This window comes from Solanum lycopersicum, chromosome 2, assembly GCF_036512215.1.
Source record: "Solanum lycopersicum chromosome 2, SLM_r2.1".
Taxonomy (NCBI): Eukaryota; Viridiplantae; Streptophyta; class Magnoliopsida; order Solanales; family Solanaceae; genus Solanum; species Solanum lycopersicum.
In genome coordinates this window covers 65,939,520-65,962,976 of record NC_090801.1, presented here as the reverse complement: position 1 = coordinate 65,962,976, position 23,457 = coordinate 65,939,520, and the positions used below count along the sequence as shown (strand labels likewise).

General features: G+C 35.2%; 4 protein-coding genes across 16 annotated transcripts; all 4 read right to left on the bottom strand.

Moving 5' to 3' along the window:
* Positions 1–531: 531 nt before the first annotated feature.
* Positions 532–2,111, bottom strand: LOC101244246 (peroxidase 63). The gene has a single exon (XM_004232225.4). It carries the CDS (start codon positions 1,785–1,787, stop codon positions 801–803), a length of 987 nt encoding a protein of 328 aa, XP_004232273.1. The 5' UTR covers positions 1,788–2,111; the 3' UTR covers positions 532–800.
* Positions 2,112–6,045: 3,934 nt separating this feature from the next.
* Positions 6,046–9,492, bottom strand: LOC101244543 (mediator of RNA polymerase II transcription subunit 4). 12 transcript variants are annotated; one of them, XR_739779.4, is made up of 3 exons: positions 9,005–9,256; positions 7,153–8,504; positions 6,046–6,549 (listed from the first exon to the last, which is right to left on the bottom strand). XR_739779.4 is itself a non-coding variant. In XM_019212444.3 (2 exons), the coding sequence occupies exon 2, from the start codon at positions 8,478–8,480 to the stop codon at positions 7,284–7,286; it is 1,197 nt and encodes a 398-aa protein (XP_019067989.1). In that variant the 5' UTR covers positions 8,481–8,504; positions 9,376–9,492; the 3' UTR covers positions 6,046–7,283. The 12 variants fall into 12 exon arrangements, 5 of the variants coding, with proteins under 5 accessions (XP_019067989.1, XP_069150006.1, XP_010316275.1 ...); XR_011214940.1 differs by having other exon boundaries at positions 7,153–8,480; positions 9,005–9,138; XR_011214942.1 differs by having other exon boundaries at positions 6,046–7,002; positions 7,153–8,471; positions 9,005–9,137.
* Positions 9,493–9,743: 251 nt separating this feature from the next.
* On the bottom strand, positions 9,744–18,614 carry LOC101244825 (uncharacterized). The gene is made up of 18 exons (XM_004232227.5): positions 18,240–18,614; positions 17,916–18,107; positions 17,692–17,847; positions 17,176–17,469; positions 16,677–16,894; positions 16,498–16,572; positions 16,280–16,346; positions 15,576–15,898; positions 14,034–14,267; positions 13,746–13,933; positions 13,517–13,658; positions 13,317–13,425; positions 12,204–12,306; positions 11,944–12,112; positions 11,664–11,762; positions 11,507–11,565; positions 10,492–10,597; positions 9,744–10,251 (listed from the first exon to the last, which is right to left on the bottom strand). The coding sequence occupies exons 1-18, from the start codon at positions 18,484–18,486 to the stop codon at positions 10,087–10,089; spliced, it is 2,946 nt and encodes a 981-aa protein (XP_004232275.1). The 5' UTR covers positions 18,487–18,614; the 3' UTR covers positions 9,744–10,086.
* A 1,470-nt stretch (positions 18,615–20,084) lies between these two features.
* Positions 20,085–23,451, bottom strand: LOC101245116 (uncharacterized). 2 transcript variants are annotated; one of them, XM_004232228.5, is made up of 4 exons: positions 22,758–23,451; positions 22,006–22,059; positions 21,390–21,449; positions 20,085–20,432 (listed from the first exon to the last, which is right to left on the bottom strand). In XM_004232228.5, the coding sequence occupies exons 1-4, from the start codon at positions 23,076–23,078 to the stop codon at positions 20,307–20,309; spliced, it is 561 nt and encodes a 186-aa protein (XP_004232276.1). In that variant the 5' UTR covers positions 23,079–23,451; the 3' UTR covers positions 20,085–20,306. The 2 variants fall into 2 exon arrangements, with proteins under 2 accessions (XP_004232276.1, XP_025885353.1); XM_026029568.2 differs by lacking the exon at positions 21,390–21,449.
* Positions 23,452–23,457: the final 6 nt, after the last annotated feature.

The window sequence follows — 23,457 nt, the reverse complement described above, 5'->3', positions numbered from 1 at the left end:
ATTTAGGATTTTTGTGCGAACTTTACTTAACCATTGACAAATGTTCTAATTTTCTACTAAGTATGAGTTCAACATTTAAGGTTCTTCGCATTGAACCCACAATATTTTTTTAAGTGATGTCTTCATATCTCCTAGTTTTTGCAATTTTCGTGAATTTTTTCAGATAAATTTATGTTTCATGTTGAAATTAATGATTCCTTTTCATTTAGCTTTTTGGAAAGAAAAAGAGTTAAAACTAATTTATCTTTCTTTAAGTCATATATCGAATCAACACCAAAATGAATTTGATTTGGACACCTCTACAAGAATCAATGCGAAACGCGTTATGTTATTGTTCATTTAGTAAGTTAACTTGAGTTGGCAATGCCCTTGCCAAGGAGACAGAGACCGGAAAACACGATTCCACCTTTTCCAACACTTGCTCACAAACAACAAAGCAATCAAACATTTTCAACACTTGTTAGTTCCAAAAGGAAACGAACCAAATGCAAACTGGAAATATTTCAAACTAGCTGCAAAAGGAAGAAAAAGTAGCAAACTTTATTTACGGTTTCATTTCTTATTGAATCAAATTCGACGAACAAACAGCCTCTTACCTGCATCTCAACACACACTAATCACAAGTAGTAGTAGTAGTAGTTGTTCTAAAAGCAGAACTGAAGCAGAGCCTTGTAATCTTAATAAAAATGATAGTAAAAAACATTGTATACATATTATAAGTTTTACTTTCGTCTTGTGAGTGATTAAATTCAACAAAAAATTCGAACGTACAGTAACATAATCAATACCCCTCAAATAGTTTAATTGTTGAAAGCATCACATCTGTGTCTGATCTCACCACTTCTCCCAATTTTAACACCATGATCACTTAGCTTCTGCATTGCTGAAGCAAACGCCTTAAAGAATGCATTTTGATCTCTAATATACTCTTCAACATGAACTCTTGTCCTCGGATCTGAAAACAGACCCCGGTCCGAAGACAACAGACCCAAACCCTTGGGTAAGTTCTGGTAATACATGTTGTCAAACTTATTCGGAGTCATGATGTCGTTGAAAACGGACAATGTTGGATCTTTCTGGAAATTATTACAAGCATTTCTCAAAGCTTGAGCAAATCTGGGATTGTAAGAAGGATCATATTGGGAAGTTTTGTTGTAATTGTAAAGATTTGAGCTGAACTCTTTACAATGGGAAAACCCAATTGTGTGAGCACCGGATAACGCTACCATTTCCGGTACCGAAAACCCTCTTGACCCGAAAATTTGTATGATTTGATCCATCGACATTGTGGGTCGGGGCAGATTTCCTTCAACCAACGAAGCTTTAGAAGTAAAAGAATCTTTACGGCCCAAATTAACTGGATAAAACGGGCCTCCGGTTTGAACAACGAGATTCCGGGCAGCGACGGCGAGAATGTCGGAGCAAGAGACAACGCCGGGGCAAGCAAGTTCAAGCGCCGTTTTGGCGCGTACGACTACATCGAACCCATCGCCGGGGAGTGATAGGTTGATTTCTGCGTCACGTTCAGCTTTGTTGAAAGGAGTGGAGGAGACGAGGATGGACGCGTCGCAGCCGCCGACGAAGCAGTCGTGGAAGAAGAGACGGAGGGTAGCGGCGGCGGTAGTAGGTGAAGTGATCTGTTTGTTTGTAGTGGTTTCTTGCATAATTTGTTCAAATCTTGGACATGATCTCCGGTAATAAGCAGTATTTAGCGGCGAATGGTGCTGTGATAAAGAAGGAGTTAAGATAACAGAGAAGCAAAGAAAAAGCAGAAGAGTTAAACCCATTTGCTCTGTTTTTCAGCTCAGTGTTTGAGAAGGGAAAGTTAATAGAAAAAAATGGCTAAAAAAAGGAGAGGGAAATAGGTAAATGGGGGATGGGAAATAGCTGGAGGGCTTCAATGGGGTCTTCATATTTCTCACTTCTCTTCATTCAATGATATATGTTTTTATTTTTTATTTAATGAAACATGTTCCTCTCTCATTTTCTTCCATAAGTCCAAGTGCTTTTCTGTTTACAACTCACTATATTTTCTTCTTTTAGCTACATTCAAAAACCCCTAAATACTCATTCATTCTAATTCATGTTATCTTTAAGCTTTGAAAATAAAATAATTAGATAATAAGATATTAGAGCTCTGAAAATATGAGGTGAAAATAAAAAGAAAAGAATATGTTTATTTTTTTAAATTTTAAATCTGAGACATCAGAATTCTCAATAACTTTATTGATCCTCAGAATATATCTTTAAACGTAGATATTTAATGTTTTAGTAGAATAAACCTCACCCTAGTGCACCAAGTATAATGTTTCTATGAGTTTAGAGGTAAATAAAATTAAGCTCTAAAATATTGTAAAAGGTTTAGGTTTTGTATAAAGTTTCCTATATAAGGATAAAGAAAAGGCATGGTGGGTATCATAAAATGAAAGGATATTCTAGTATGTGAATGAGACAGAAGGAAAGGAAATTGGTAAAGTAATTTTAAGTTGAGGTTTAAGCATATTCAAATGTCATCATTAAGCAGAAATAAAAAATGAAAAACAGTACTCCCTCCGTTCATATTTCTATTTCTTTTTAGTTTGTTTTAAAAATAATGTATTTTTTTTAGTAATATTTTAATTTTAATTTTCTTGTATGACATATTTAAGATCACAAAAATAAAAAACAATTTGATATATTTCACATAACTTTAATTTTAAACCAAAAATATAAAAAATCTTTTTACTTTTCTTAAACTTCATTTTAAATTAAATTAGGTCATTTTTTTTAAAACGATGGAATAACGAAAGAGAAGACATTGTCACATGAATGTGAAATTTATCAAGAGAATCCTATGAGTTGCATGAACCACCAATCACGGAATGGGTCCACATGTAAAAACCCGCTACTCTCGTCGGTGCTGTTACTGCATTTTGGCATTTTGGGTTGAGTTTTTTCTCGACTTGATGGCATGGCCATCAGACCAACCCCAAAAATTTCAAATGTTTATACTAAATCAATATATATATATATATATATATATATATATATATATATATTAATTTACTTTTCATGTTACTCTATTTAATCACGTAATAATAGATATTGTATTAATTTAATGTAAATATTAAAGGTGGGTAAATTTTTCCGAGGATCAACTAATACAATACAACAGTTAAGTAGGCGTTTGGTCATGTGATACCATATCACGATATTGTGTCGTGAGATGAAATCAGCATTTGAACATGTGATTTTAAGCTGATTTCATCTCATTAGATGTGTTACCATATTCTCCAAAAACCATGATATGGAATCATATGGAAATACCATATCATGATTTGAGTTATTTTAATATAAAAATTGATCCACGAATTTATATTTTATTAAAACAATCTACCATTTATATCTACTAACCATTTATTTCACAAGTAAATAAAATTTATAATCACATCATTACTTTTAAAAATGTATTATTCTTACCAACATATAGTAACTTTAACTCACACTTCACAATTGTTAAGTTATAAAATCTTGAAGATCTTGTGAAAGGTGTTTCATTTTTGCTCAAATATATTGATGAAATAATTACTTGAGTGGAGAATAAATAAATTTAATTTGTAATAATCTATTATATGATTTTATGATTTTTTATTTATTTAATAATATTGAATAACAATTGGAGGCATTTTTAATAGATTTAGAACTTATTGGATTTTTATGTTTATGAGAAAATATACAACACTAAAATTTCATATCGCATGTTCAAACAAAACATCAGTTTTATCTCATGATTCCAATATCATGATACCTTATCGCATGACCAAACGAGCCCTAGGAATCATAGCAATGCAATCTTTATTGATTACCCATTAAAATCTTATCCCTATTATAAACTAAAGTATATCATAGTAAAATTTTAAAGCGACAATATATACGTGTTATAAAAATTTGTATATTTCATATTGGACTAGTCGAGTGAGATATCATTAATAATGTAGTGCTTTGAACTTCGGATATAAAAAAATTCTTAAAATATATTATCTTAGAATAAAAGAGTCGATTTGCGAAAAACGAAATAAAAACTAAAAAAAGTTAGGGCGAGGGCAAAAGAAAAGAGATCCAACCATTTGAGGGTTTGGAGTTTGGGGTAGGGATAGGCGTCATTAGCAGAATGTAATCCAAGGGGTTAAGCTCTAATTAAAGTTGGTAAACATGTGATTTGTGACTTTCGAGTTGTACTTTTAATTTTAGAATTTTGTTGAAAAGAACATCAAATTAATTCTTTTCTTTTATTAGCAAAGCAAATATGGGACAGAGTATACATAGGAGAAATTAAGGACGGAGTCGGCGCCGTATGTGTCGCCCTTAATCACATGCTGCTTCTATTATTTTCTCTACTTTAGTTTTATATATCATTGATAAATATATATATTCATCTATTTTAAATAATGGATATGGTCTTTCACGTTATCGGGGATTATTTTGAAAAAACTTTAATTTTGTTTTGTCCTTCATTTAGGGTTCCTATTATTGTAGTTTAAATTAAAGATTGCGGGGTAGGATTCATTAAAAGCAATTCATATCACCGAATTAGTGGCTCTAGATAGTATAATCGTAGGCACTGCCCAAAAAGAATGTGCTATTTTATTACTGATTAATTCCGCTCATAACCTTCAACTAATTCATAGCTTATTTAAAATGACTTATAATTGAACCTTATTTCTTCTTTTTTTCTTCTTAATTGTCATTAATCTTACACTTTGTTTGGATCATTGTTACCCATTGTTTCATAATGTATTATATTGTATGGTGAATACAACGTTTGGCTAGATTGTATTGTTTGGTAACATTTTAATTGTTTGGTTTGATTGTATCGTAATGTATTATAATTTATAAATTTACTTAAATATTCTTAATTATTTTAGGATAGGAGTTTTGACTAGATTTAAATAATTAAGGTAAATGGTAAAATATAATATTATGTAAAGATATAATTGAAAAAAGAAATTAAGTAACAATGGGAACACACCAAATTGGTTGTTCCATAAAATAGGGGTTTCCATTGTTACTTAATAACGAAATTTAACAATACAGTACAGTACATTTTAAGTAACAGTCAAAACAAACATTGTAGGTATAGTAACAATACAATACAATGGATAACAATGATCCAAACATAGTGTTAATCTAACTAATGTTGCACTTGTTTCAAATTAAGGACAAAAATGATATAAAAAAAAAACTATATATGTTTCTTTATACATATGTAGTTTAAAAAATTGTAAGGTTTACTTTTTATAAAAATAATTTCTCTATCATTTAAAATAGTTTATTTAAAAAAATCACATAAACTAAAACGAAAAACGATAGCATGAAAGGTGATAACAGACAGAGTGTTGGGGATAGGACGATGGGGAAATGAAGAGGCTGGTCCCATTGCCATGAGAGAATGAAACGTCCATTTCTGCTATAACAGTTATCACACAGCTCATGCACCGTTTTCTCTTATTATTGACAGCTATATAATATGATGTATGACCCGAATTCAAAATTTGTAATTTATGAGTTTGTTCAATAATTTAAATAATATATGATATTAATAATAAAATTCATAGTTAACTGTACATAGTAATTTATAATACATTATACCGCTAGAACAGAAACTTTTGAATTCATGGAACTCATAAATAATGGAGTACTGTAAATCAGCCTCTGACATCTGTTGTTTGTTTCATTGTCTTGATTCAAAATATTTTCCTTTTGTTGAATAAGTTCAGATTCCTTTCTGTTTTAGTCCTTTTTAACAATACCAAAAGCCAATTCACAAGTACATTATTGTTTATCTGGTAGCAGGGATTTTTCTAACTTAGGTAAAGGGGAGTAAAAACTATAGCTTGCTTTCCCACAGGTACAAACTGATTGCATGTTGCAGCAGGGATACCATTATAGTAAGAGGTCAATTTTATTTCTTTTGAAAGTTTTGATTTCTATCATTCCAAAATTATTACTCCAAAGTACATGAAACGTATTGCTATCTTAATTGGAAAAAAGAATTGAGTACAAGTCTAATGATAGAATCCATTTACTGTCTGTCACATCTTTTATTTCTTTCAATAACTTTTAAGATTACATGGAGGATCAGGGCATAGGAAGGGGCTCTGTTAGCAGCACCCCCACTTCAAAGTTAATGACTTAGTCTAACGGAATATAATTCCAACTTCTTCTAGCTGTAAACTCATCTCCACTCCACTCTGAAATCACTTATCGAAGTCCCATAATGCTACATTCAAGATGTTATAGTAACTGCGTTGCCAAACTGATTCAGGTTTCTCAAACCAAGGATTCTGATTCCATGCACGACACAAATGTACCATATGGCTTGTAAATATACAAAAGGGACAGAATCAGCAAATGCACAATTAGATTGATTATCTGGACTGAATTTAGTTTTGAGACTGTAAAAACATGAATTCCATGATTGACATTTTGATACGACGTGTAGGAAACCGTGACACCACGAGCAGCGAACCAAAAGTGAAGCAGGGAAACTTGGCTCCAGGCTCCCTAAGCCTAAATTAAAACATCAAAATAAAGGTATCACAAAAAGAAATCCCTACTGGTCAAATTGAATATCAAATTCACTATCTGCTAAGTCGATAAGTCTTTTTCCGGATAACGGCATTTCTGTACCACCCTGAGCACAATCAACTATTCCATCAGTGACTTGCTACATTCCACCAGTACCCAATAAAAAGTAACTCACCAGGGACAAACAGGAAGAAATCACTCAATGTTTGTTTTCTCCTCTGAGTATTAAACATGAGACCTCATAGGTTTGATCACACTTCAGTGACTATTAGGCCACATCCAAGGGTGCTTGTCAACTCCCGATAGAGTCAGTATTGGAGATGCATTACTTTTGTTTTGTCATAATGATCTTACTCTTCAGGTTAACTAGTATAAACAAGAAACATTTCTCACGTAAAAAGAGAAGCTCACAGTTTGATCTTGACTCTCCAAACACTGTCGGGACGAATATGACACAGTTAGCAGCGAAGAGTTTGTTGACATAAGACCTGTTACTAAACAACACACACGGCAGAGAAAGATAAAGAACATAAAATTGAAACTAAAATGCCCCCCAATTATGCAGACAGAAGAGAGTCAGGGTACCTTTTGTTTGAGGGAAGAGAAGTTATCCAATAGCGAGGCAAAAAGAGAAACCATCGCTTTGTGCAAGGAGAAGTAATATCAAGCTGCAGATGCTAAACCTTTATTAGCTACTCAAAACAGCTAAAACCACATCAATCTTCACTATCAGAGCTGGCCTCATCAGAACTATAATCGCTACTATCATCATCAATATCAAGCTGCACATGTCGAACTTGTATAGGTTCGGGCATTCTTGAAAGTCCCGGAGGAGGTACTGGTCGTGCAGGTGCCTCCTCAACCTTTTGAGGTGGACGAGAATCCACTGGAGGAAGAGCAATTGGATCACCAGGCTTCCACCCAGGTGGAGGAAGAGGGAGATCAGTGGGCAACTCAACAGGCATACCAGGTTTCCAACCAGATGGCACTACAATATTTGGAGGGACGAGGCCCTGAATTGATGATAGATAGGCAAGTGGATTACTTTCTGCCGGAGGCTCAATGAGTGGCTCCAAAATATTCTCCTTGCCTTCATCTGTTTTAGGTAAACCAACATCAAGATCAGCAAAAATATATAACTGTGATGCACGCAATTGCTCATCCTGTGGAGCCGGTGGGAGAGCTCCCCGGAGAGGAGCCTGTCCGCCACCAAATTCAGGTGGTGCAAAAGTAGTGTAACTTATCCTATGAGCATATGACAAAACGTCAGATAATTTCAACTGGGTCGCCACAGATGTTAATGAAGATTCTTCAGTATCGTTTTCCAACTTGGCCCGTTTGGGGCGACGATAGTCAGCATAGTCATCAACAAGATTGTCAAGAACATGCTCAGCTCCTTTGAGTTTGTTGGCGAAGGCAAGAATTGCAGAATCATTTAACCTAATTTCACGGGTGACTTTTTGCTTCTCATCTTGAAGATCAAGTATTTCTTGTAGTTCAGCAACTGCTTCAAACAGCTGTGTCTGAAGAGAAGTAAACGCTGAGAGGATTTCTTTTGAGGACGATGGGCTGGAATCTTGTGGAACTGGTGCTGTAGAAGGCAGAAATGAAGGGAAAGAGCCACGAAAAGCACTAAGCCAATGGGACCGGTTAGGTGAGACTTCAAAGAGCCTTGACGCAAGAGACGCCATTTGAATGAGAAGAGACTGAGCTCTAGAGAGAGGTGGGAGAAGAGGAAGGAGCGTTGATGAGGTGGTAGTGGTAGTTAATATATTTGCCTGTTGATTGGGTTGCGACGCTTGCGAGGAGAACTTAGTAGGAGGAGTTGTGTTTTGTAGAGAAGGTGAACTGGGAGTTGGCAGGCCTAGCCGTGCCGGCGATTGCAGAAGTTGGTGTTGAACATTCTGTAACATCTTCAAAGACCACGATTGAAAAAACTAGAAATGGTAAAAGTTAAAAATAAAATAAAATCAATAAACAACATTAGGCATGAATCACCATATTACTAAACGATGGTAAGAATAGCAATCCGAGGGAAAAGCATACATACACATGCGAAAAAGGAGAAAATACTTCAAAAATTCAAACTTTAAAGTTAATGGACACTGAACTTGCAATTTTTCAGTATCAACATTCAATTTCCTAGAAACAAGCATTAGATTCAATGTATGGAATCTGTAAGTTTTACAAATTACAATGAGTATTTATCTTTACCATCAAATTACAAATTATTTTATTTCAAAGGCAAATAAAAGAAGTAATAAACATCTATATATCCCAAAAAACAACCGCAAAATGCAGAAAGCATCGCATGACCCATCATATATTTGGGACTTAACTGAAACAAACAGAGATAAGAAACTACAAATGTCGAACTGGAAACAGTGGGAAAATAGAGTTAACGTACAAGGAAGGAGAAAAATAATAGAGCGTATACCTTTCGTTTGTGGAAGAAAATGGAGGAATCAGCTTCAGATTTTTCTGCCCTAACACAGAGGAGAGGGAGATCTGAAGGACGGATTAAATTTGGCGAATGATACAAGTCGGACTTGGAACGGCTTTAAATTGGGCCTCTTAAATCCACTATTTTATTTTTATTTTTATTTAGCCAATATATACATAAATCACACATCTTCTTTTAACCCTTAATTCTGCGGTATAATCCTATTTGATTGCAGCTTTCTTGCTTAAATTATACATCGAACTCCAACATGCAAAATATATAGTTGGTAAACATTTCCTTATTATAAAGCACATTTCAGAAAAATATAGTTAAAACATGAAATAAAATATTGTTATATGATATACCTGAAAAGTAAAATGAGTAGAATTTGGATTCGCTAGCTTACATGAGTGACTTTTGGCTTCGTAAACATATGTGTGTTCTTGTTTTTTCTTTACCAATGAGCCAAAAATGATTCAGTTGGATTGTAAAGTGATTTGATTAGACGTACTTTAACGAAGCACCATAATATTGAAAAGAGTATTTGATAAAGAAATATATGACGTCATTAAATGAATTTAAAAGATACAATAGCATTGGATTGGGAATTTATTTTTACAATTTGAGAAGAAATAAAAGATGTTCCACTTCTTTTTGTATGAGGCATAGAAGGAGAGAATAAATTTTGTCCACTGCCAACCAAACGGAGGGAGAGAGGAAAACGCTCGGTAAATTTATATTAGTCGGATCAATGAATTTTGATAATTTTATGCATTCGCTGCTGAAATGATTTCACATCTCGAAATTCAAAGTAACAAGAAGCAACCAATTTTAATACATCCAACAAAGCAGCTCAACACCATTTCATCTCATCATCATATATTCGATACAACTATCCACTCTGGTTTGGCAAGAAACTATACGCTTTGCCACCCTAAAATATGGGATATCCAAAGGAATGATTTACTTCATATAGCATCGCCCAATACAACGATTTGTGTGAGAACTAATTGCTACTCTACCAAAATTGCAACCCAGAAATGTGGGATCTCAAAAAGGATGAAGCTTCAAACGAATCACATTTTTTTACGAGAAAACTGCTGAGCTGATCCAACTTGGATGTCTTTCGTGAATACATTTGTAACAGCAAAAAGCATAAGGACAAACACAACTTGAGCACTCATAATTCCGAAATGGCTAATGCTGTTGCCAATTTCCATCCAGCTTCCTTTATTTCGGACCTATTACCAATCAGAAAACAAGTAAGATGAATCCTAACCATGATGAACCCCCTGAATCATGTTTCTGGAGATAAAACAGTCGGAAGCATGAAACAGAAAAATTCAAAGCTGTTGAAGATTATGACAGAGAAGAGCATATTGATACTGGAATCCTAAGTTTTTCAAACAAGACACATTGGATGGAAAGTAGGTGGAGAAACATATGAGAATTGCACCATAGGAGGAATAATAGTGTCTTACCAGGAAGAAGAAATGGATTGTCATTACATCAGAGCACAAGATCACCAGAAAATAGCATCCCAACAATGGAACTTGCACCAATTTTGTGATTGCACTGAACGCACATCTGCAGTTAATGCACAACAAAAAAATAAAAGTCATCCATGGTACACAACTGATCTCAGCAAGACCAAGAATTCCAAAATATTTCTACTTGCATATCAAATACAAATTTTCTTGGTCTCCAAAAATTCTAAAGGCTTCTTGACGTATAAATATAGGTTCCTATACTGCAGTTTGTTCTCAGTGAAGATCAGGTAGTTCTTGTGCTCTGCACTTTGTTATCTTAAAAGTTTGAATTAGCCAACAATTACTTTAAAACAGGGAATGCACTGAATAACTTTTAAGAGAGGAGTAATCATGACCAAATGAACTTCACCCACACTAGAAGAAATTGCAGGGCTACAGCCTACATGTAAAGGCTGCAAGGTAATACCAAGAAGAACCCAACCACCCAACACAGAAAGATGGTAAAATACCCTGAAGATTTCTACACTCTAGTTATGGCTAACACAACTAATAACGCGGTTAAGTTGCCACAAGAGTGTTCAGCACTCAAAAGTTGTATTTGGAAAGTAATATGGATGTTTGGAAATGAGGAGGAGTGGATTGAAGCAAGTGGAGAACAATTTGGAGTTGGAAATAATTTAGATATATTCGTGGAAAACAGCAGCCACCGTAGCACCGGTCGAAATTTGGGCGCTGCAACGCTTTAACAATATCTTCTAGTTGCTCCAGGCAGCGAGGAGTGTCTCAACAGGTGAAAGTTGAGCGCTGCAACAGGCAATCCCTCAAACCAATATTTTAGATATGTAAGAGTGGTCGGTAATTGTCACATCTAATTTGGATGAATTTGAGGGAGAAAAACAACCTCCAAGCCCTAGAAACTCCAAGAAAAGATTTCCACCACAATCATTGAATTACAGTAGTTTTCCATTCGAACTGTTAAGAAGGAAAATTTGCAAGTTGTACTTACATGACAAGTATGAATGGTATCAACAGCTTGAAAATAAGTAATGCCGCCATCAGAAAAGGCTGCAAAAAAAGGAACAATCGCATCTGTCACCATATGCAAATGAAAGGCAAAATAAGAAACAAAGGATTCATAAACAAGGATGTTCAGTTCCACTTACACTGAAAATTGTAATGAATCGATACACGGAGGAGATCTCAAAACTTGCAATACTTGCAAAATTACCAGTTCCAAAGAATGCAATATTGAAAAAGACCATCTAAAAAGAAGAAATTTCATCAGCAATTTAAGACACTTCACTATTTGGATATATAGAAAGACAACAGAGCTAGATGCTTACACCCCAAAAGTGTTAAATTAACAAGGCTAAAGACAATGTCACTGTCTTTCTTTTTTCCATAAGTAGAACATCATTAAGCTAAACAGAACGTAAAACTTACAAAAGTTAATGGGATCCTCATATCGGATAACTCCAGACACCTATTATCATCCTCCATGGATTTGACTGGAGCTGATGATCTGAACTTGCTTATATGGAGATAAGCATTTTCCGCCAGTATCCATGCTATAAGTGCAAGACTGAGAGCACCATAGAAGACTGCTTCATAACTGCAGGAGATTCAAAAGCTTATAGATTCTGACTCATAAAGTTATAAAATTGAATTTACTCCTAGCCTAAGCAACAAAATGATGGAGATACCCGATTGATAGAAGCAGGAAGGGAGGTGCAACGCCAAGGAAAATGGAAGTCAGCCTGGATAAGAGACCAGTAGCTGAAAAGAGTGGGAGTATCATCGAGAAGCCTAAAGAAACAAGTCAAATGATGAATACAGGGTTGTTAAAATGTTCACAAAGAAAACAAAATATGTGAAATTTCAGGCTGAAGAACAGAAAATAGTGAAACAAATAGTTATAAAGAAACAAAATTAGTCAGGAAAAGCTTCATAAAAGTTTATCACTAAAATGAACCAAAAGAGCCCGAAAATGAGGGCAAGAGTAACAAAGGACAGTCTGATATGCAACAACGCGATACATTACCATAAACTAGTTGACGTCTACCAAAGATATTATTTCTTTATGAAGGGATACAGCCTACTAATTATTCATAAAATCACATGGAAGGAGTCAATGAAGTTTTACAATCTCTTTGTAATTTGTGGATGGGCACAATAGAAGAAAATGATCTATATAGGTGATACCAATTAGTTGAGTATTTATTCTAGTAATGTTATCAAGTTTTTAGGTCTTGTGCTTTCTCAGAGTTTTTTAAGCCCTATTAGAGATTCTTATGCCAGTAGGAAATATAGAAAACTTTTAGTTAGTTATTTGAAATTTTGTAAAATGTTGGCCTGAGATGAACATGAATGAGGAACATAATCGGTGAGCATTCATATAGTCGATCCCATTTTGATTGGGACTGAGGTGTAGCTGTTGTATGACTGGATGCAACCTACATGACACAGACTCTTGTTTGAGTTAATGCCATATTCATGTCTTACACATTTGACATGGGACACCAATGCTGATGAAGACAAGCAGCTGTGTGAGGAGGGCAACTGTAAGACACCCAGTAGGAGAAGAGAAATTTTGAAAAGTAAGTCTGGATAGCATGCCTTTTACTAGAACAATTATTAAGAAAATGTAAAATCTCACCATTTTCGAATTCACTGTTTAACATCCCATTGCATTAACAAAACAAAAAATTGAAGGAATAAATGGGTGTAAAGGCTACATCAATTCTGTTCATAGGACATCCGAGAACAATTCTAAGACTGAGCTACACTAGCATACGGAGAAAAGAAAAAAAGAATACCAGCTATGGACCAATTCAACAGTTGGTGGAGGACTAATAATTCCTGCTTCTCTGTTCTATGAATAGTTGAAAGCCAAACCATGAGAGATGCCAAGCCAACCAAAAGGATCTTCTCCCGACGAAGAAAAAAAAATTCCAAAATCTCTCAGTAAAAGCTTAAGATAATTTAGACAAGATTGCTCATAAACGACATTGCTTACCTGCAAGTGAAAGAGCAAGGGGAACTTGAGTTTCTTCGAGTCTTGTGCAACAAGACTAAGCCAGTATTTGTTATCTTTAGCATGCAATTCCACATATCGAAGAGCTATGCCAATTGTGATAATCATCGCCGCCCCAGCAACCCTACATACAGGAGTTCAGTACATCAAATTCAATCCTCCAACTACAAGTGGATCTGCAAGTTCAGATATTCAATATGAAGTTACTTACACGAGCAGGGTATTTTCTGGAATTTGTGGGGGCATGAGAGTAAAAACCGACAAAAACCAACATGCCAGCCATACAAAGAATGGTACTCCGGATCTCATAGGTAATGATCTATACAGATAAAAAGGAACAGAAATCCCTGTAGTTAAGAAACACCAAGTATAGAGCTTTCTATCTGTGAAGCTCTTCACCTGTAAGGTAACCACACATAATGATTAAAGAATCCAGATGGTAAAGGACAAATCCACTGCTGAATAAAGGAACATATATAGACGAGGAATACAGCCTCACCAGAAGCTCAAGAATGATGACGGAAAAAACACCAGTTGCAATGAGTTTAAGATAGTAATCATTAACTCTCCCGCACAAGTATCTGCAGAATGCCTTGAGAAAATGATATTCACTAAATATTTGTGTCCACAAAAACATTGTCGTCACTACGTATGCGTGATAAAGGGGAGGAGATTTTTCAACCAACAGAAGAGTGCACGCTACTCCCATCAACAACCCTCCTAAAAGATGTATCTGCCATAGAAAAAGAATATAAGCAAGAACATGGGAATCAATTGGTCAGATAGCAATTCTTTCTAGTATCACCTTACGAATGACGGTCAAGAATATCCATCTATTTTTATGGGAGGAAGACACTTGTGCTAATAACATCAATTTCTAAATGCCAAAATAGTATAATAAGAAGAGGCATGAATACGCCAATAGAGGACCGTGATAATATAAGTTTTTAAGAATTTCCCTGATGAGAAGTCCCAGATGAACACTTGATTCATCAGTGTTATGAAAAGCAAAAAACACAAAAATAACTCTAACGTCTGTTGGGTCTTTAAGCGCAAAGCGCAAATAAAGTGTGGCTTTTATGAAAAAGACGCAAATGGATACAAAATTACATATGTTTAGTCCAAGACTAATATTATAAGCACAAATAACATATATAACATACAAAGACACTGAAAGATTAATTTTTTAGTGCCGTCTCTTCAAGAACCACTCATTGGCAAGGTTTGTATGTCTTAAAACCTTGATGACGACAGTGAAGCACATACTAAGTGACGCGAAGCACTCAACACGTTTAGAGCCTCATATCAGGCTTTAGCGTGCCTTTGACAACACTAGATACAATAGCTTTGGAGATCAGGCATAATAGAGACAAAATATAACCAAATATGGTCTCCAAGATGGGTATGACTTTCATGGGACATTTTAGAAAAAGAAGAAAGGAGAAACCTTTGGGGGTTGAAAGAAAAAAAACCTAGAGAATTAATGTCCAAATGAACATCAGGTGTCATTACTCCCACTTTGCTCTTACATTTCAATTTCTTTCCTTAGTAAGTCTTTACTTTCTATAGTTTTGGTGGAAAACCTGCTCCTCCCACTTACAATGCATAGATAAACTGATTATGGTCTCACCTTTGAACTTTCTGGAGCTATGAAATAGATTATATGATTTAGGAACATGTGTAATTTTGGCATATCAATATTTGTCACTAGATGTACTCTATCTCAAAGAGGTAGCAAAACAACGGGACAACCCTTTGTATATCTCCGCCTCGAATTAAAATCATATATCAACAGTCAAGATATTTTTGTTGGTTTTAGTATAAATAGAGAAAATTACTTGAACTTGCACAACACGAGTACTTTTCATACATAAATGCTTTTATATGTCAATTTCCTCCTCCCTTTTTCCTACTAATCTATCACACTTTCAACACCAAACAGACATATAATTTATTTTGAACCTTCCCTTTACAACCCTCTTCTAACCAACACAGACAAAGAAATACACAACAGCACGTGCATATAGAGCAAAACAGGTACCTTAACTGTACTTCTTGGATTAGGCACTTGGTCCTTGCTAAAAATATTTGCAGGTAGGGATGTATAAGATTGCAAGATATGGAGTATGACATAGATCATCCAACCAACATAGCCAAGAGTGATTACAGTCATCAGCATCAGCCAATCATATGTCTGAAAATAGTGAAGTCCTTGAAGTGCCAAGCTCCTAAGATGTTCAGATAATTTCACTGCAGTTTCATACTCTTTGAGAGAAATCAGTTGCTCAATTTCACGCAATAGTGATGAATAACTAGCCAAGGGCTTGAAAGGCTTGATGTATAATGAGGTCGACTGCTTTAACTCTACATATTTGTCAAGGATGCTCAAAAGATGAAACCAAAAATCAATTTAGAATGTGAAAACAGGACAAGCCCCAGAACCCAGTTACATTGATGAAGCAGTTTGGAATGACAGCACAGGAATTAATTTTATCACTTTGCCCCTCTATTGGTCTAATAATTGGTAACTTGTCCTAATTCTGGTATATGCTATACTTAAATCGTTCTACCAGTTACTTCTATTTTGACTGACATTTTCTTTTAATAAGGTTCTATCTTAACTGACATTTAAAACTCTGAAAGTTGTGAATTGCAACAAAAAGAAAATTAGGAAATAACATGTAAGATGAGTGAGGCAGAATGAAATTAGAAGTGAAAAACAATCTAAGTTATAGGGAAGGATACGTGACTTTCGAAGGAACTGATTGAGGATTTGCTTCGTATTGGCCAGCACAGCTTCAACTTCTTCTGCCTGGACATAAAAGTGATTTTAAGACCTGCATTCTATCTCAATACAAAGAACAAAATAGCCCCAAAGAACCAGCAAACCAGTATATCTCTCCCAATCCATCACACAGTCGTACAGTGCAAAATAGACAGAGAACTTATAGTAATGCAGCTACCTTGTTCAGATTCATGTACTGAAGAGGCAGATTGCCAACTGAGTTGATAGGACATGGCAGACCAAGAAGAGTGGACTGCAATTTTTAGAGATCATATCAGAGTCAGACTTTAGACGAAGTTGATATGATAGAAAGACACTTCAAAGATAGGACTGTCAGAAGAGGACAAGGTAATCGACCATCAGTGGTGCTATGTCAGCTTGATTAACATCCAACCTCGTCATGCCACTGAGGCCCCATTCTGAAGGTGTTTCTGTATCATGCAGATGGTCATCAATAAAACGAGCAGTATTCTCGTGATGGTCACTGCGGGAAATTGGCAAGGGTTTTCCGACACCTGCTCCCCATGCCACAAGAGGTGTGTCCGTGTTTGTTGGGTGTCCGTCTCCATGACTCCCTGTACCAAAAATTGGTATGAATAAATATGCTATATTACACTGTAGTTGTTCAATCTCAAAAACAAACATAGTAAAAGATCCAAGTAATTAAACACAAACATCACTTGCTGGGAAGGTGAAGAATTTTTCTATCATGAAAACAGCTTATCTTGTGTGCATAGTGTACTTATCAAATGATCATATATATATATATATACCGTTTTGTGTGCAGTGTTTACATGGTCAAATGTCTATTTACACTCATTAGGCAACAGAAAAACAATTGAGCGTCAATTCAAACCTTTGTCACTCATTCCATGATCTGCTGTAAATATATATGCAGTCTGATTGTCTTTGAAGTATTCCTGCACAAGATTGTAAACCTTTTCCGCTATCTTGTCAACCACTTTAACATTATTTAGATAGATGGATGAGAACGGCTTATGTGCATGACCATTGGAATCACAGCCAAGCAGATGAAGAAAAACAACAAGTTTGTCTTGTTGTAGTAGCTGCTTCAATTTTGGGTCTTTATTGGAACTATTCAAGAGGTTCTGGAATTGATCGAATGACCACTCATCCAAAAAAGAAGCATCTGCAAGTAAACACTATCGAACTGATATATTGGTATTTGGTTAACTAACTAGCAAAAATCAAAAAGTTGGTGGCTACACTGATTGTTCCAAGGAGAGGAAATCAGGGCTCTACCAAATGAAACATAATATCATTTTCGTAACCACATAACCTTGTTAAAATTACTAGCATGTAATATATATTTAATCAAAACGGATACTTAAAACTTAAAACTGTAACGCACCAGTTGCGAAATCCTCAAATTCATGTGGATACGAATTCCAAGTGCTATGAGGCAAGGCCCCACAGAAAATGGGAACAATATCTGGGCTACCATAGGAAAATGTATGCCGGCTCTGATTAAATACTGAATCAAACTCAACCGGATTTGCCTTCCAACCTGCGAAATTTTGAGCTTGTTGAGGTCGAGAGGCAGTTGGTTAAACAAGAAATATATAAAAGCCTTACCTTTAGTGACAGCACTAGGATCTTCATAAAAGCCAGCAATTATAGCAACATGTCCAGGCCTAGATTCGGTTGGAGGACGAGCATGAGACACTCCCCATCGACCTTTTTTCCTAATAATGTTCCTCAAGAACGGAGCTCTGTAACCTCCCTCTGAATCTGGCTCGTAAAACTTATCAGCCCGTAAACCATCGGCTGCAATTTATCAACCAAAAAGAAAAAAAAAATCACCCACTGGCCAATTCAATGCAAGAAAAATAAAAACATGAGCTGAAAATATTTCATTGTGTCAAATCATCGAGCAAGTTGTGTGCAAGTACAACGCACCAACCAGAAGAACAAGGCGCTTAGCTGGGGCACTCATACGAGGTGGGACAGGGTCCATTCCGTGAACAATAGGGGTTTTGAAGTAAATATCGAAGATACTTAGCATGTAGACTGCATGAAGTACAACCCCAAGAACCACCAGCCATTTCTCTTTTCTGCTGAGCCATTTCTGCTTATTCCGAGCAGTATTAATGGCGGATCTCCGGCCATCTCTCTTTCCGGCTCCCAAGATCCCATCGGTCCTCATGACCTGCGTATCTACTATCACTTCTCCGTCTTCCAATTTCCAAGTTGGTCGATCTATGGCAGTTGTTTCTGTTCTCTTTTTTAATCAAAACCTTTAGTATTAGGGGTCTGGTTTGACCCATGTCTTTTTTCTTAATATAATTAGGTAACTCAAATATTAATAAAAAGAGAGGACAAATTTGGGAGATTCTGTTGTCAAGTTAGACATAAAAACTGTCGCAAATTATTATTTTTTATCAATAAGACATTTGGAAGCTTTCAACCACGTTGAATTTATACATATTTCTTAATATGTGAAACAAAATAGCTAATACTTTTGCTCGATACTTTATCTCTTTTTTGAATAAAATCTCTTGGAGGAGTTTCTCTCAAGTTGGATAAAAAAAAATATTTAAACTAGTCACTTCGTTAATAAAAGGGTTCTGTTTTGTTAAGGAAAAAAGATCAGCATTACTTTGGGAGAATGCTCAATTTTACACTAGCTTTATCAACTTATTACCACAATCTTGTCCACGAGTTCGAGGTGATTTAAGTTCTTTTTTCAAATAAGAGGCAATGTCGTGTGTTTGTATTCATAGACATAATAAAAACACAAGCAAAATGACTATGGCTTTCACTAGAAAACATTTAACCCAACCAAACGTGAGATCAAACATTGAGTGAACTTAAATTGAAATGATACAAAATACACCTTAACTGATAACAAGAAAACAGACATAGGTAACACTTTAACAGCAACACATTAACTTGTGAATCTTGAAACATTGGAGGATCGAAAATCCAAGTGTCAAACTCTGTGTTTGAGGAAAAAAAGAAACATGGACATGCCAATGCTCACAAAACCAAGCAATATTTGCTGAGTCAAAACGAGTCCATTTGGTGATGCATTAGAGTTGTCTGAAGAACCCCCTGGAGTTGGAGTAGGTGCTTCTACTTGTTGTGCTCTCACAGATAAACTAGCCATGAAGACAAGCATAATTACTGCTACAAAAACAAACCTTTGGAAGGCCATCTTTGTCTATTTGAAGGAAATTAAGGTAGCTGTTCGAAATCTGCTTTTCCCAGGTTCTCAAACGAGCTATTTATAGGAAAATGCATGTCATTCACAATTGTTTAATTAATGGAGTTGCTGGCATTAGAAATAGACAATTCCTAACAAATTCTTATTGTCCTTTTCGATAGTTGCATTCAGTAAAACTCTTGATAACAGACCAAAAAAATCACCAAGTGGCAGAAGCTGATGACTTATAATATCGAATTATCAATTAATCAAGGCTGTTTACTGGCCTTTCTAATCGATCGATGTCATAGATTCATTAACAATTTGAGAAATGAGCTACTACTGGTTACCATTTGGATCGATTCCATAGAGTAATTTGGTACAGTTGCTACTGGTATTTTGGGTTGTCCATTTGGGTCAGTTTTCAATAATCAAGTTTATCCTCTTGCTCTTGACCTTAAATTCAAATCAAGATACATCCAGGAATAATCTAATTTAACATGTCATTTCCTCCTATTTGGGCCTGACTTGCTAGTATTATGACTTCGACAGCTCATAAGAAGTACCTTTTCCAATCGTATACCACTTGTTTCAACAAGTAAACAAAATGATTCTGCTGATCATTAGTAATTCACAAGTATTTTTATAAGTTGCGGAAAGGAACATATGCTAAGGAAGAAAAAGATCAAAGAACTGCATAACACAAAAATGTTACAGATATAGGCTTACTGAAACTACTGGCATACAAATAAACAGAGATCTCTCAGGATGCCCGTGAAAGATATCAGCCTATCATGTCTCTGAATTCTACAAGCCACCACTTAGCTAATATCTTCTTCATCCTGAAAGCTCAGATTCAATGTTTGCAACTTGAAGCCTGAACCTTGTATTGTTTCAACCAAACTTGAAGCCACCCCTGTAGCTTGTATTGTCGTTTGCTTTGTTAACTACATCAAATAAAAAGAGAGGTTAACACTGAACCAAGGACATACCATGTTTCATTTCTTGGTTCTTCAAATGCCTTATTGAAGTTCTGAATGAAGAAAATAGAGACATCTGATATGTCCTTAAATGCTTCTTATATTCTTAGGTAACAGTAAGTTTAGAGGAAAATTTTCACCACAATAATGGTTCTCTCTCGTTCTCTATTCATAAGAAGGGAAGGTGATTTCTCCTAATTTAGGACAACACTGGGAGTTCTTTCTTACCTTTAGCCCTAATCTCATCAATTTCCTAAGGTCTTATATTGGATGCACAATTAGATGATCAAGATCCTAGACACTTACATGCCACCAAGGATACTAATATGCAGATCAGGCAATAAGCTGAAATAAGGAACTCAGAATTGAATCCTGATGGAAATAGATGGCAACTTTACTTTCCAATTTTATATGCTTGATCTATGTAAATGAAATTCTTACACTTTTTGGGATTTGAGGTTATTTGTATGCTAGGGGAAATAGAAACTTCAAAGGATAGCGCTTTGACACTGTTAGATTTTCTACAGAATATTTTAAAGATTAAAATGTAATAAGTACTTAAACAGCCTTCTTTTCACAAATAATAATTTTTTAGGTTACTTTTGAAGAACTAAAAGTTTATTTTTCCCTCACCATGAAAAGTTAAAGGATATCGTTCATTTAGATAGACTGTTCCTATCATTTATAGAGAAACTCCAAACACAAAAAGGCAGCACAAGATAGTCCACCTGGAAGTTGTCCACTATATTGCATATTGAATGTAGGAAACTACAAGGAACCTAAAGCATGCTTCAGAATTTAGTACTTTAATATATCTCTAAGGTGCATTATGCTGATTGAGCTGTAAACTTTCTACAAAGAAATTTCCTGTAACAGAATAGGCTAATAAGTCAATGTAAGAGAAGCATTATATATGTGAATCACCTCGACACTTGCAATGCCCTCGACAACTTGAATTTTGAGACCTGTAATGCCTTCAATATCCTGTATACATATGGACAGACGATAAAGGTCAAACTACAACTACTTGTTTTCTTTTTTAATTAGGGCAACCTGCAATTATTCTTCAATTCCAATTATTAGCTAAAATCTGATGTTTTGATAGAGGTGGAGAAAGAGATATAGCTCTCCATCAAACATTCACAAAATCAATAGTTCTCTCTTGCAGCTTCTGAAAAACTAGAATCAGATGAATATCTGTATCTGATTCTTTGATTCTAGATTATAAGATCTCAGATATGCCTAGTTCCAAGAAAAAAAGAGTTTAAATCCCTCAGAAAGATCAGAACGTTTTCCTTTCTTTAATTTGTCCTTTAAAGTGTAAACAACCTGTGTTGTTTATTTCACTCTTCAATGTAATAGCGAGTCTTCTGGTGATTCACAAGTAGCATTAATATTACACAGAAAAATAAAAACTCAGAGTCCCTGCAACTGCTACTACATTGTATCTCAAATGCAGCAGACAAGTAATGTGTTTTGTGAAGTGTCAACAAATTAGCATGTACCAGAAGAAGCTTTGAATTTTACACACTCAATTTACCTCTAAAGAGTTAGTCACGGAAGGAATAGCAGCTTCATTCATTGTTCCTTCTGCCTGTGATAAGAAAGGTATAAGTTCAGTTTACCATTCACAGAAGAATCCACAAGAAGTTTAAGGGTTACAGACAACTAACAATTTGAAAGAAAAATAAAGCAAAACTAGCACATTGAGCACTAATCAGACAATCAATCAATAAATTAACTAAACCTCACTGCCAAACTAGTTGGAGTTGGGCTATACCAATCCTGTATATGCGTTCTTATCCGACCCATTTCACTCCAATAGTCCAATATGAGCAAGCACTATCAAATACCAGTACTATCAGAATTCTTAATAAATTTACTATGCTTACAGCCTTACACTGAGAATTAACCTCCTCCTCCTCCATTATCCTAACTTAGCGAATTCACTTACTTAGAATTTTTGGATAAAATTCACCTCACAAGAACCCATTTCATACCAATATGAGCACAGACTGAAATTCATTACTACCAGATAAACTATTCGTACACACTAGGCATTAACCTACTGCAACCCTCTTCACTTTAATCAGAAATTCACACTGGTTGATTTTTTTGACAATATTAGAAACTTCACAAGAACCAAGTTCAAACCACTGAAATTCATTACAACCACAATTAACTATTCCTACACTAGTTATTAACCTACAGCAACCCTTTCGGGTTCACATTGGTTGAGTTCTTTAATGAAAAAACTAGAAACTTTACCAAAATAGAAAAGAAGGGGTTAACCTGAAAGAACATAGTTAGAACGTCGGAAGGGGAGACGGAAACAGAAACAGTTTGATCAGATGTAGTGGGAGCAGCAGATTCTTCTTCGGCAACAGCAGTAGCACCATCTTCCTCAGTTGCAGAACATATCCTGGTAGTTCTCAAAGGTACCTTCGCTTTCACCGAACTTGAAGAGCAAGAATAACCACCGCCAATGCTCCTGTTGCTTTGACACCGAAGAAATTGCATTGGGAAAAGCTGGGGAATTGCATTAGATGAAGAATGGGGAATTCGAGAATGAGATTTGGCTCTACAAACGGAAAATGCTGAGACGGTCGCCATATTTTTTTTTTCCGACGCAAATTCCTCAGAGTGATTTTTCACTCTTATCCAGAAGCCAGATTACAAATGGAAGGAACCTATGGATATTTGGGACAAAATAATGTTGAAGTCAGTAAATTTATACTACTGATAGTAGATTATTTCATCCTATGATATTTTTATATAATAAATATAAGTATAATTTATTCAATTATTTGTATTTATCACAACTATTTTTAAAAAATAGAGTAACATTAAAAATAACTAACAATTTTAGTCTTACAATGTAGTTTTTTTATTTTTTTTTTGAGCTAAAGTGATATCTTCTCCAATTTTACTAAAGTAGTATATTTATTCTCACTCAAGAAATCACTCGTTTGAATGGTTGTTATCGTGATAT

Bases quoted from the DNA above. Each gene is read 5' to 3' on its own strand.
- LOC101244246 (XM_004232225.4), bottom strand. From the start codon at position 1,787: ATGGGTTTAACTCTTCTGCTTTTTCTTTGCTTCTCTGTTATCTTAACT.
- LOC101244825 (XM_004232227.5), bottom strand. From the start codon at position 18,486: ATGAGGACCGATGGGATCTTGGGAGCCGGAAAGAGAGATGGCCGGAGA. The intron at 12,307-13,316 runs GTATTCTTTTTT...TTGTTTCTTTAG, and splicing joins GTTGAATTGGTCCATAGCTG to GCTTCTCGATGATACTCCCA. The intron at 12,113-12,203 runs GTATCTCCATCA...AATCTCCTGCAG, and splicing joins TTCCTGCTTCTATCAATCGG to TTATGAAGCAGTCTTCTATG.
- LOC101244543 (XM_019212444.3), bottom strand. From the start codon at position 8,480: ATGTTACAGAATGTTCAACACCAACTTCTGCAATCGCCGGCACGGCTA.
- LOC101245116 (XM_004232228.5), bottom strand. From the start codon at position 23,078: ATGGCGACCGTCTCAGCATTTTCCGTTTGTAGAGCCAAATCTCATTCT. The intron at 22,060-22,757 runs GTTAACCCCTTC...TTCTTATCACAG, and splicing joins TTCTAACTATGTTCTTTCAG to GCAGAAGGAACAATGAATGA. The intron at 20,433-21,389 runs GTGATTCACATA...TATTTGATGTAG, and splicing joins AGGGCATTGCAAGTGTCGAG to TTAACAAAGCAAACGACAAT.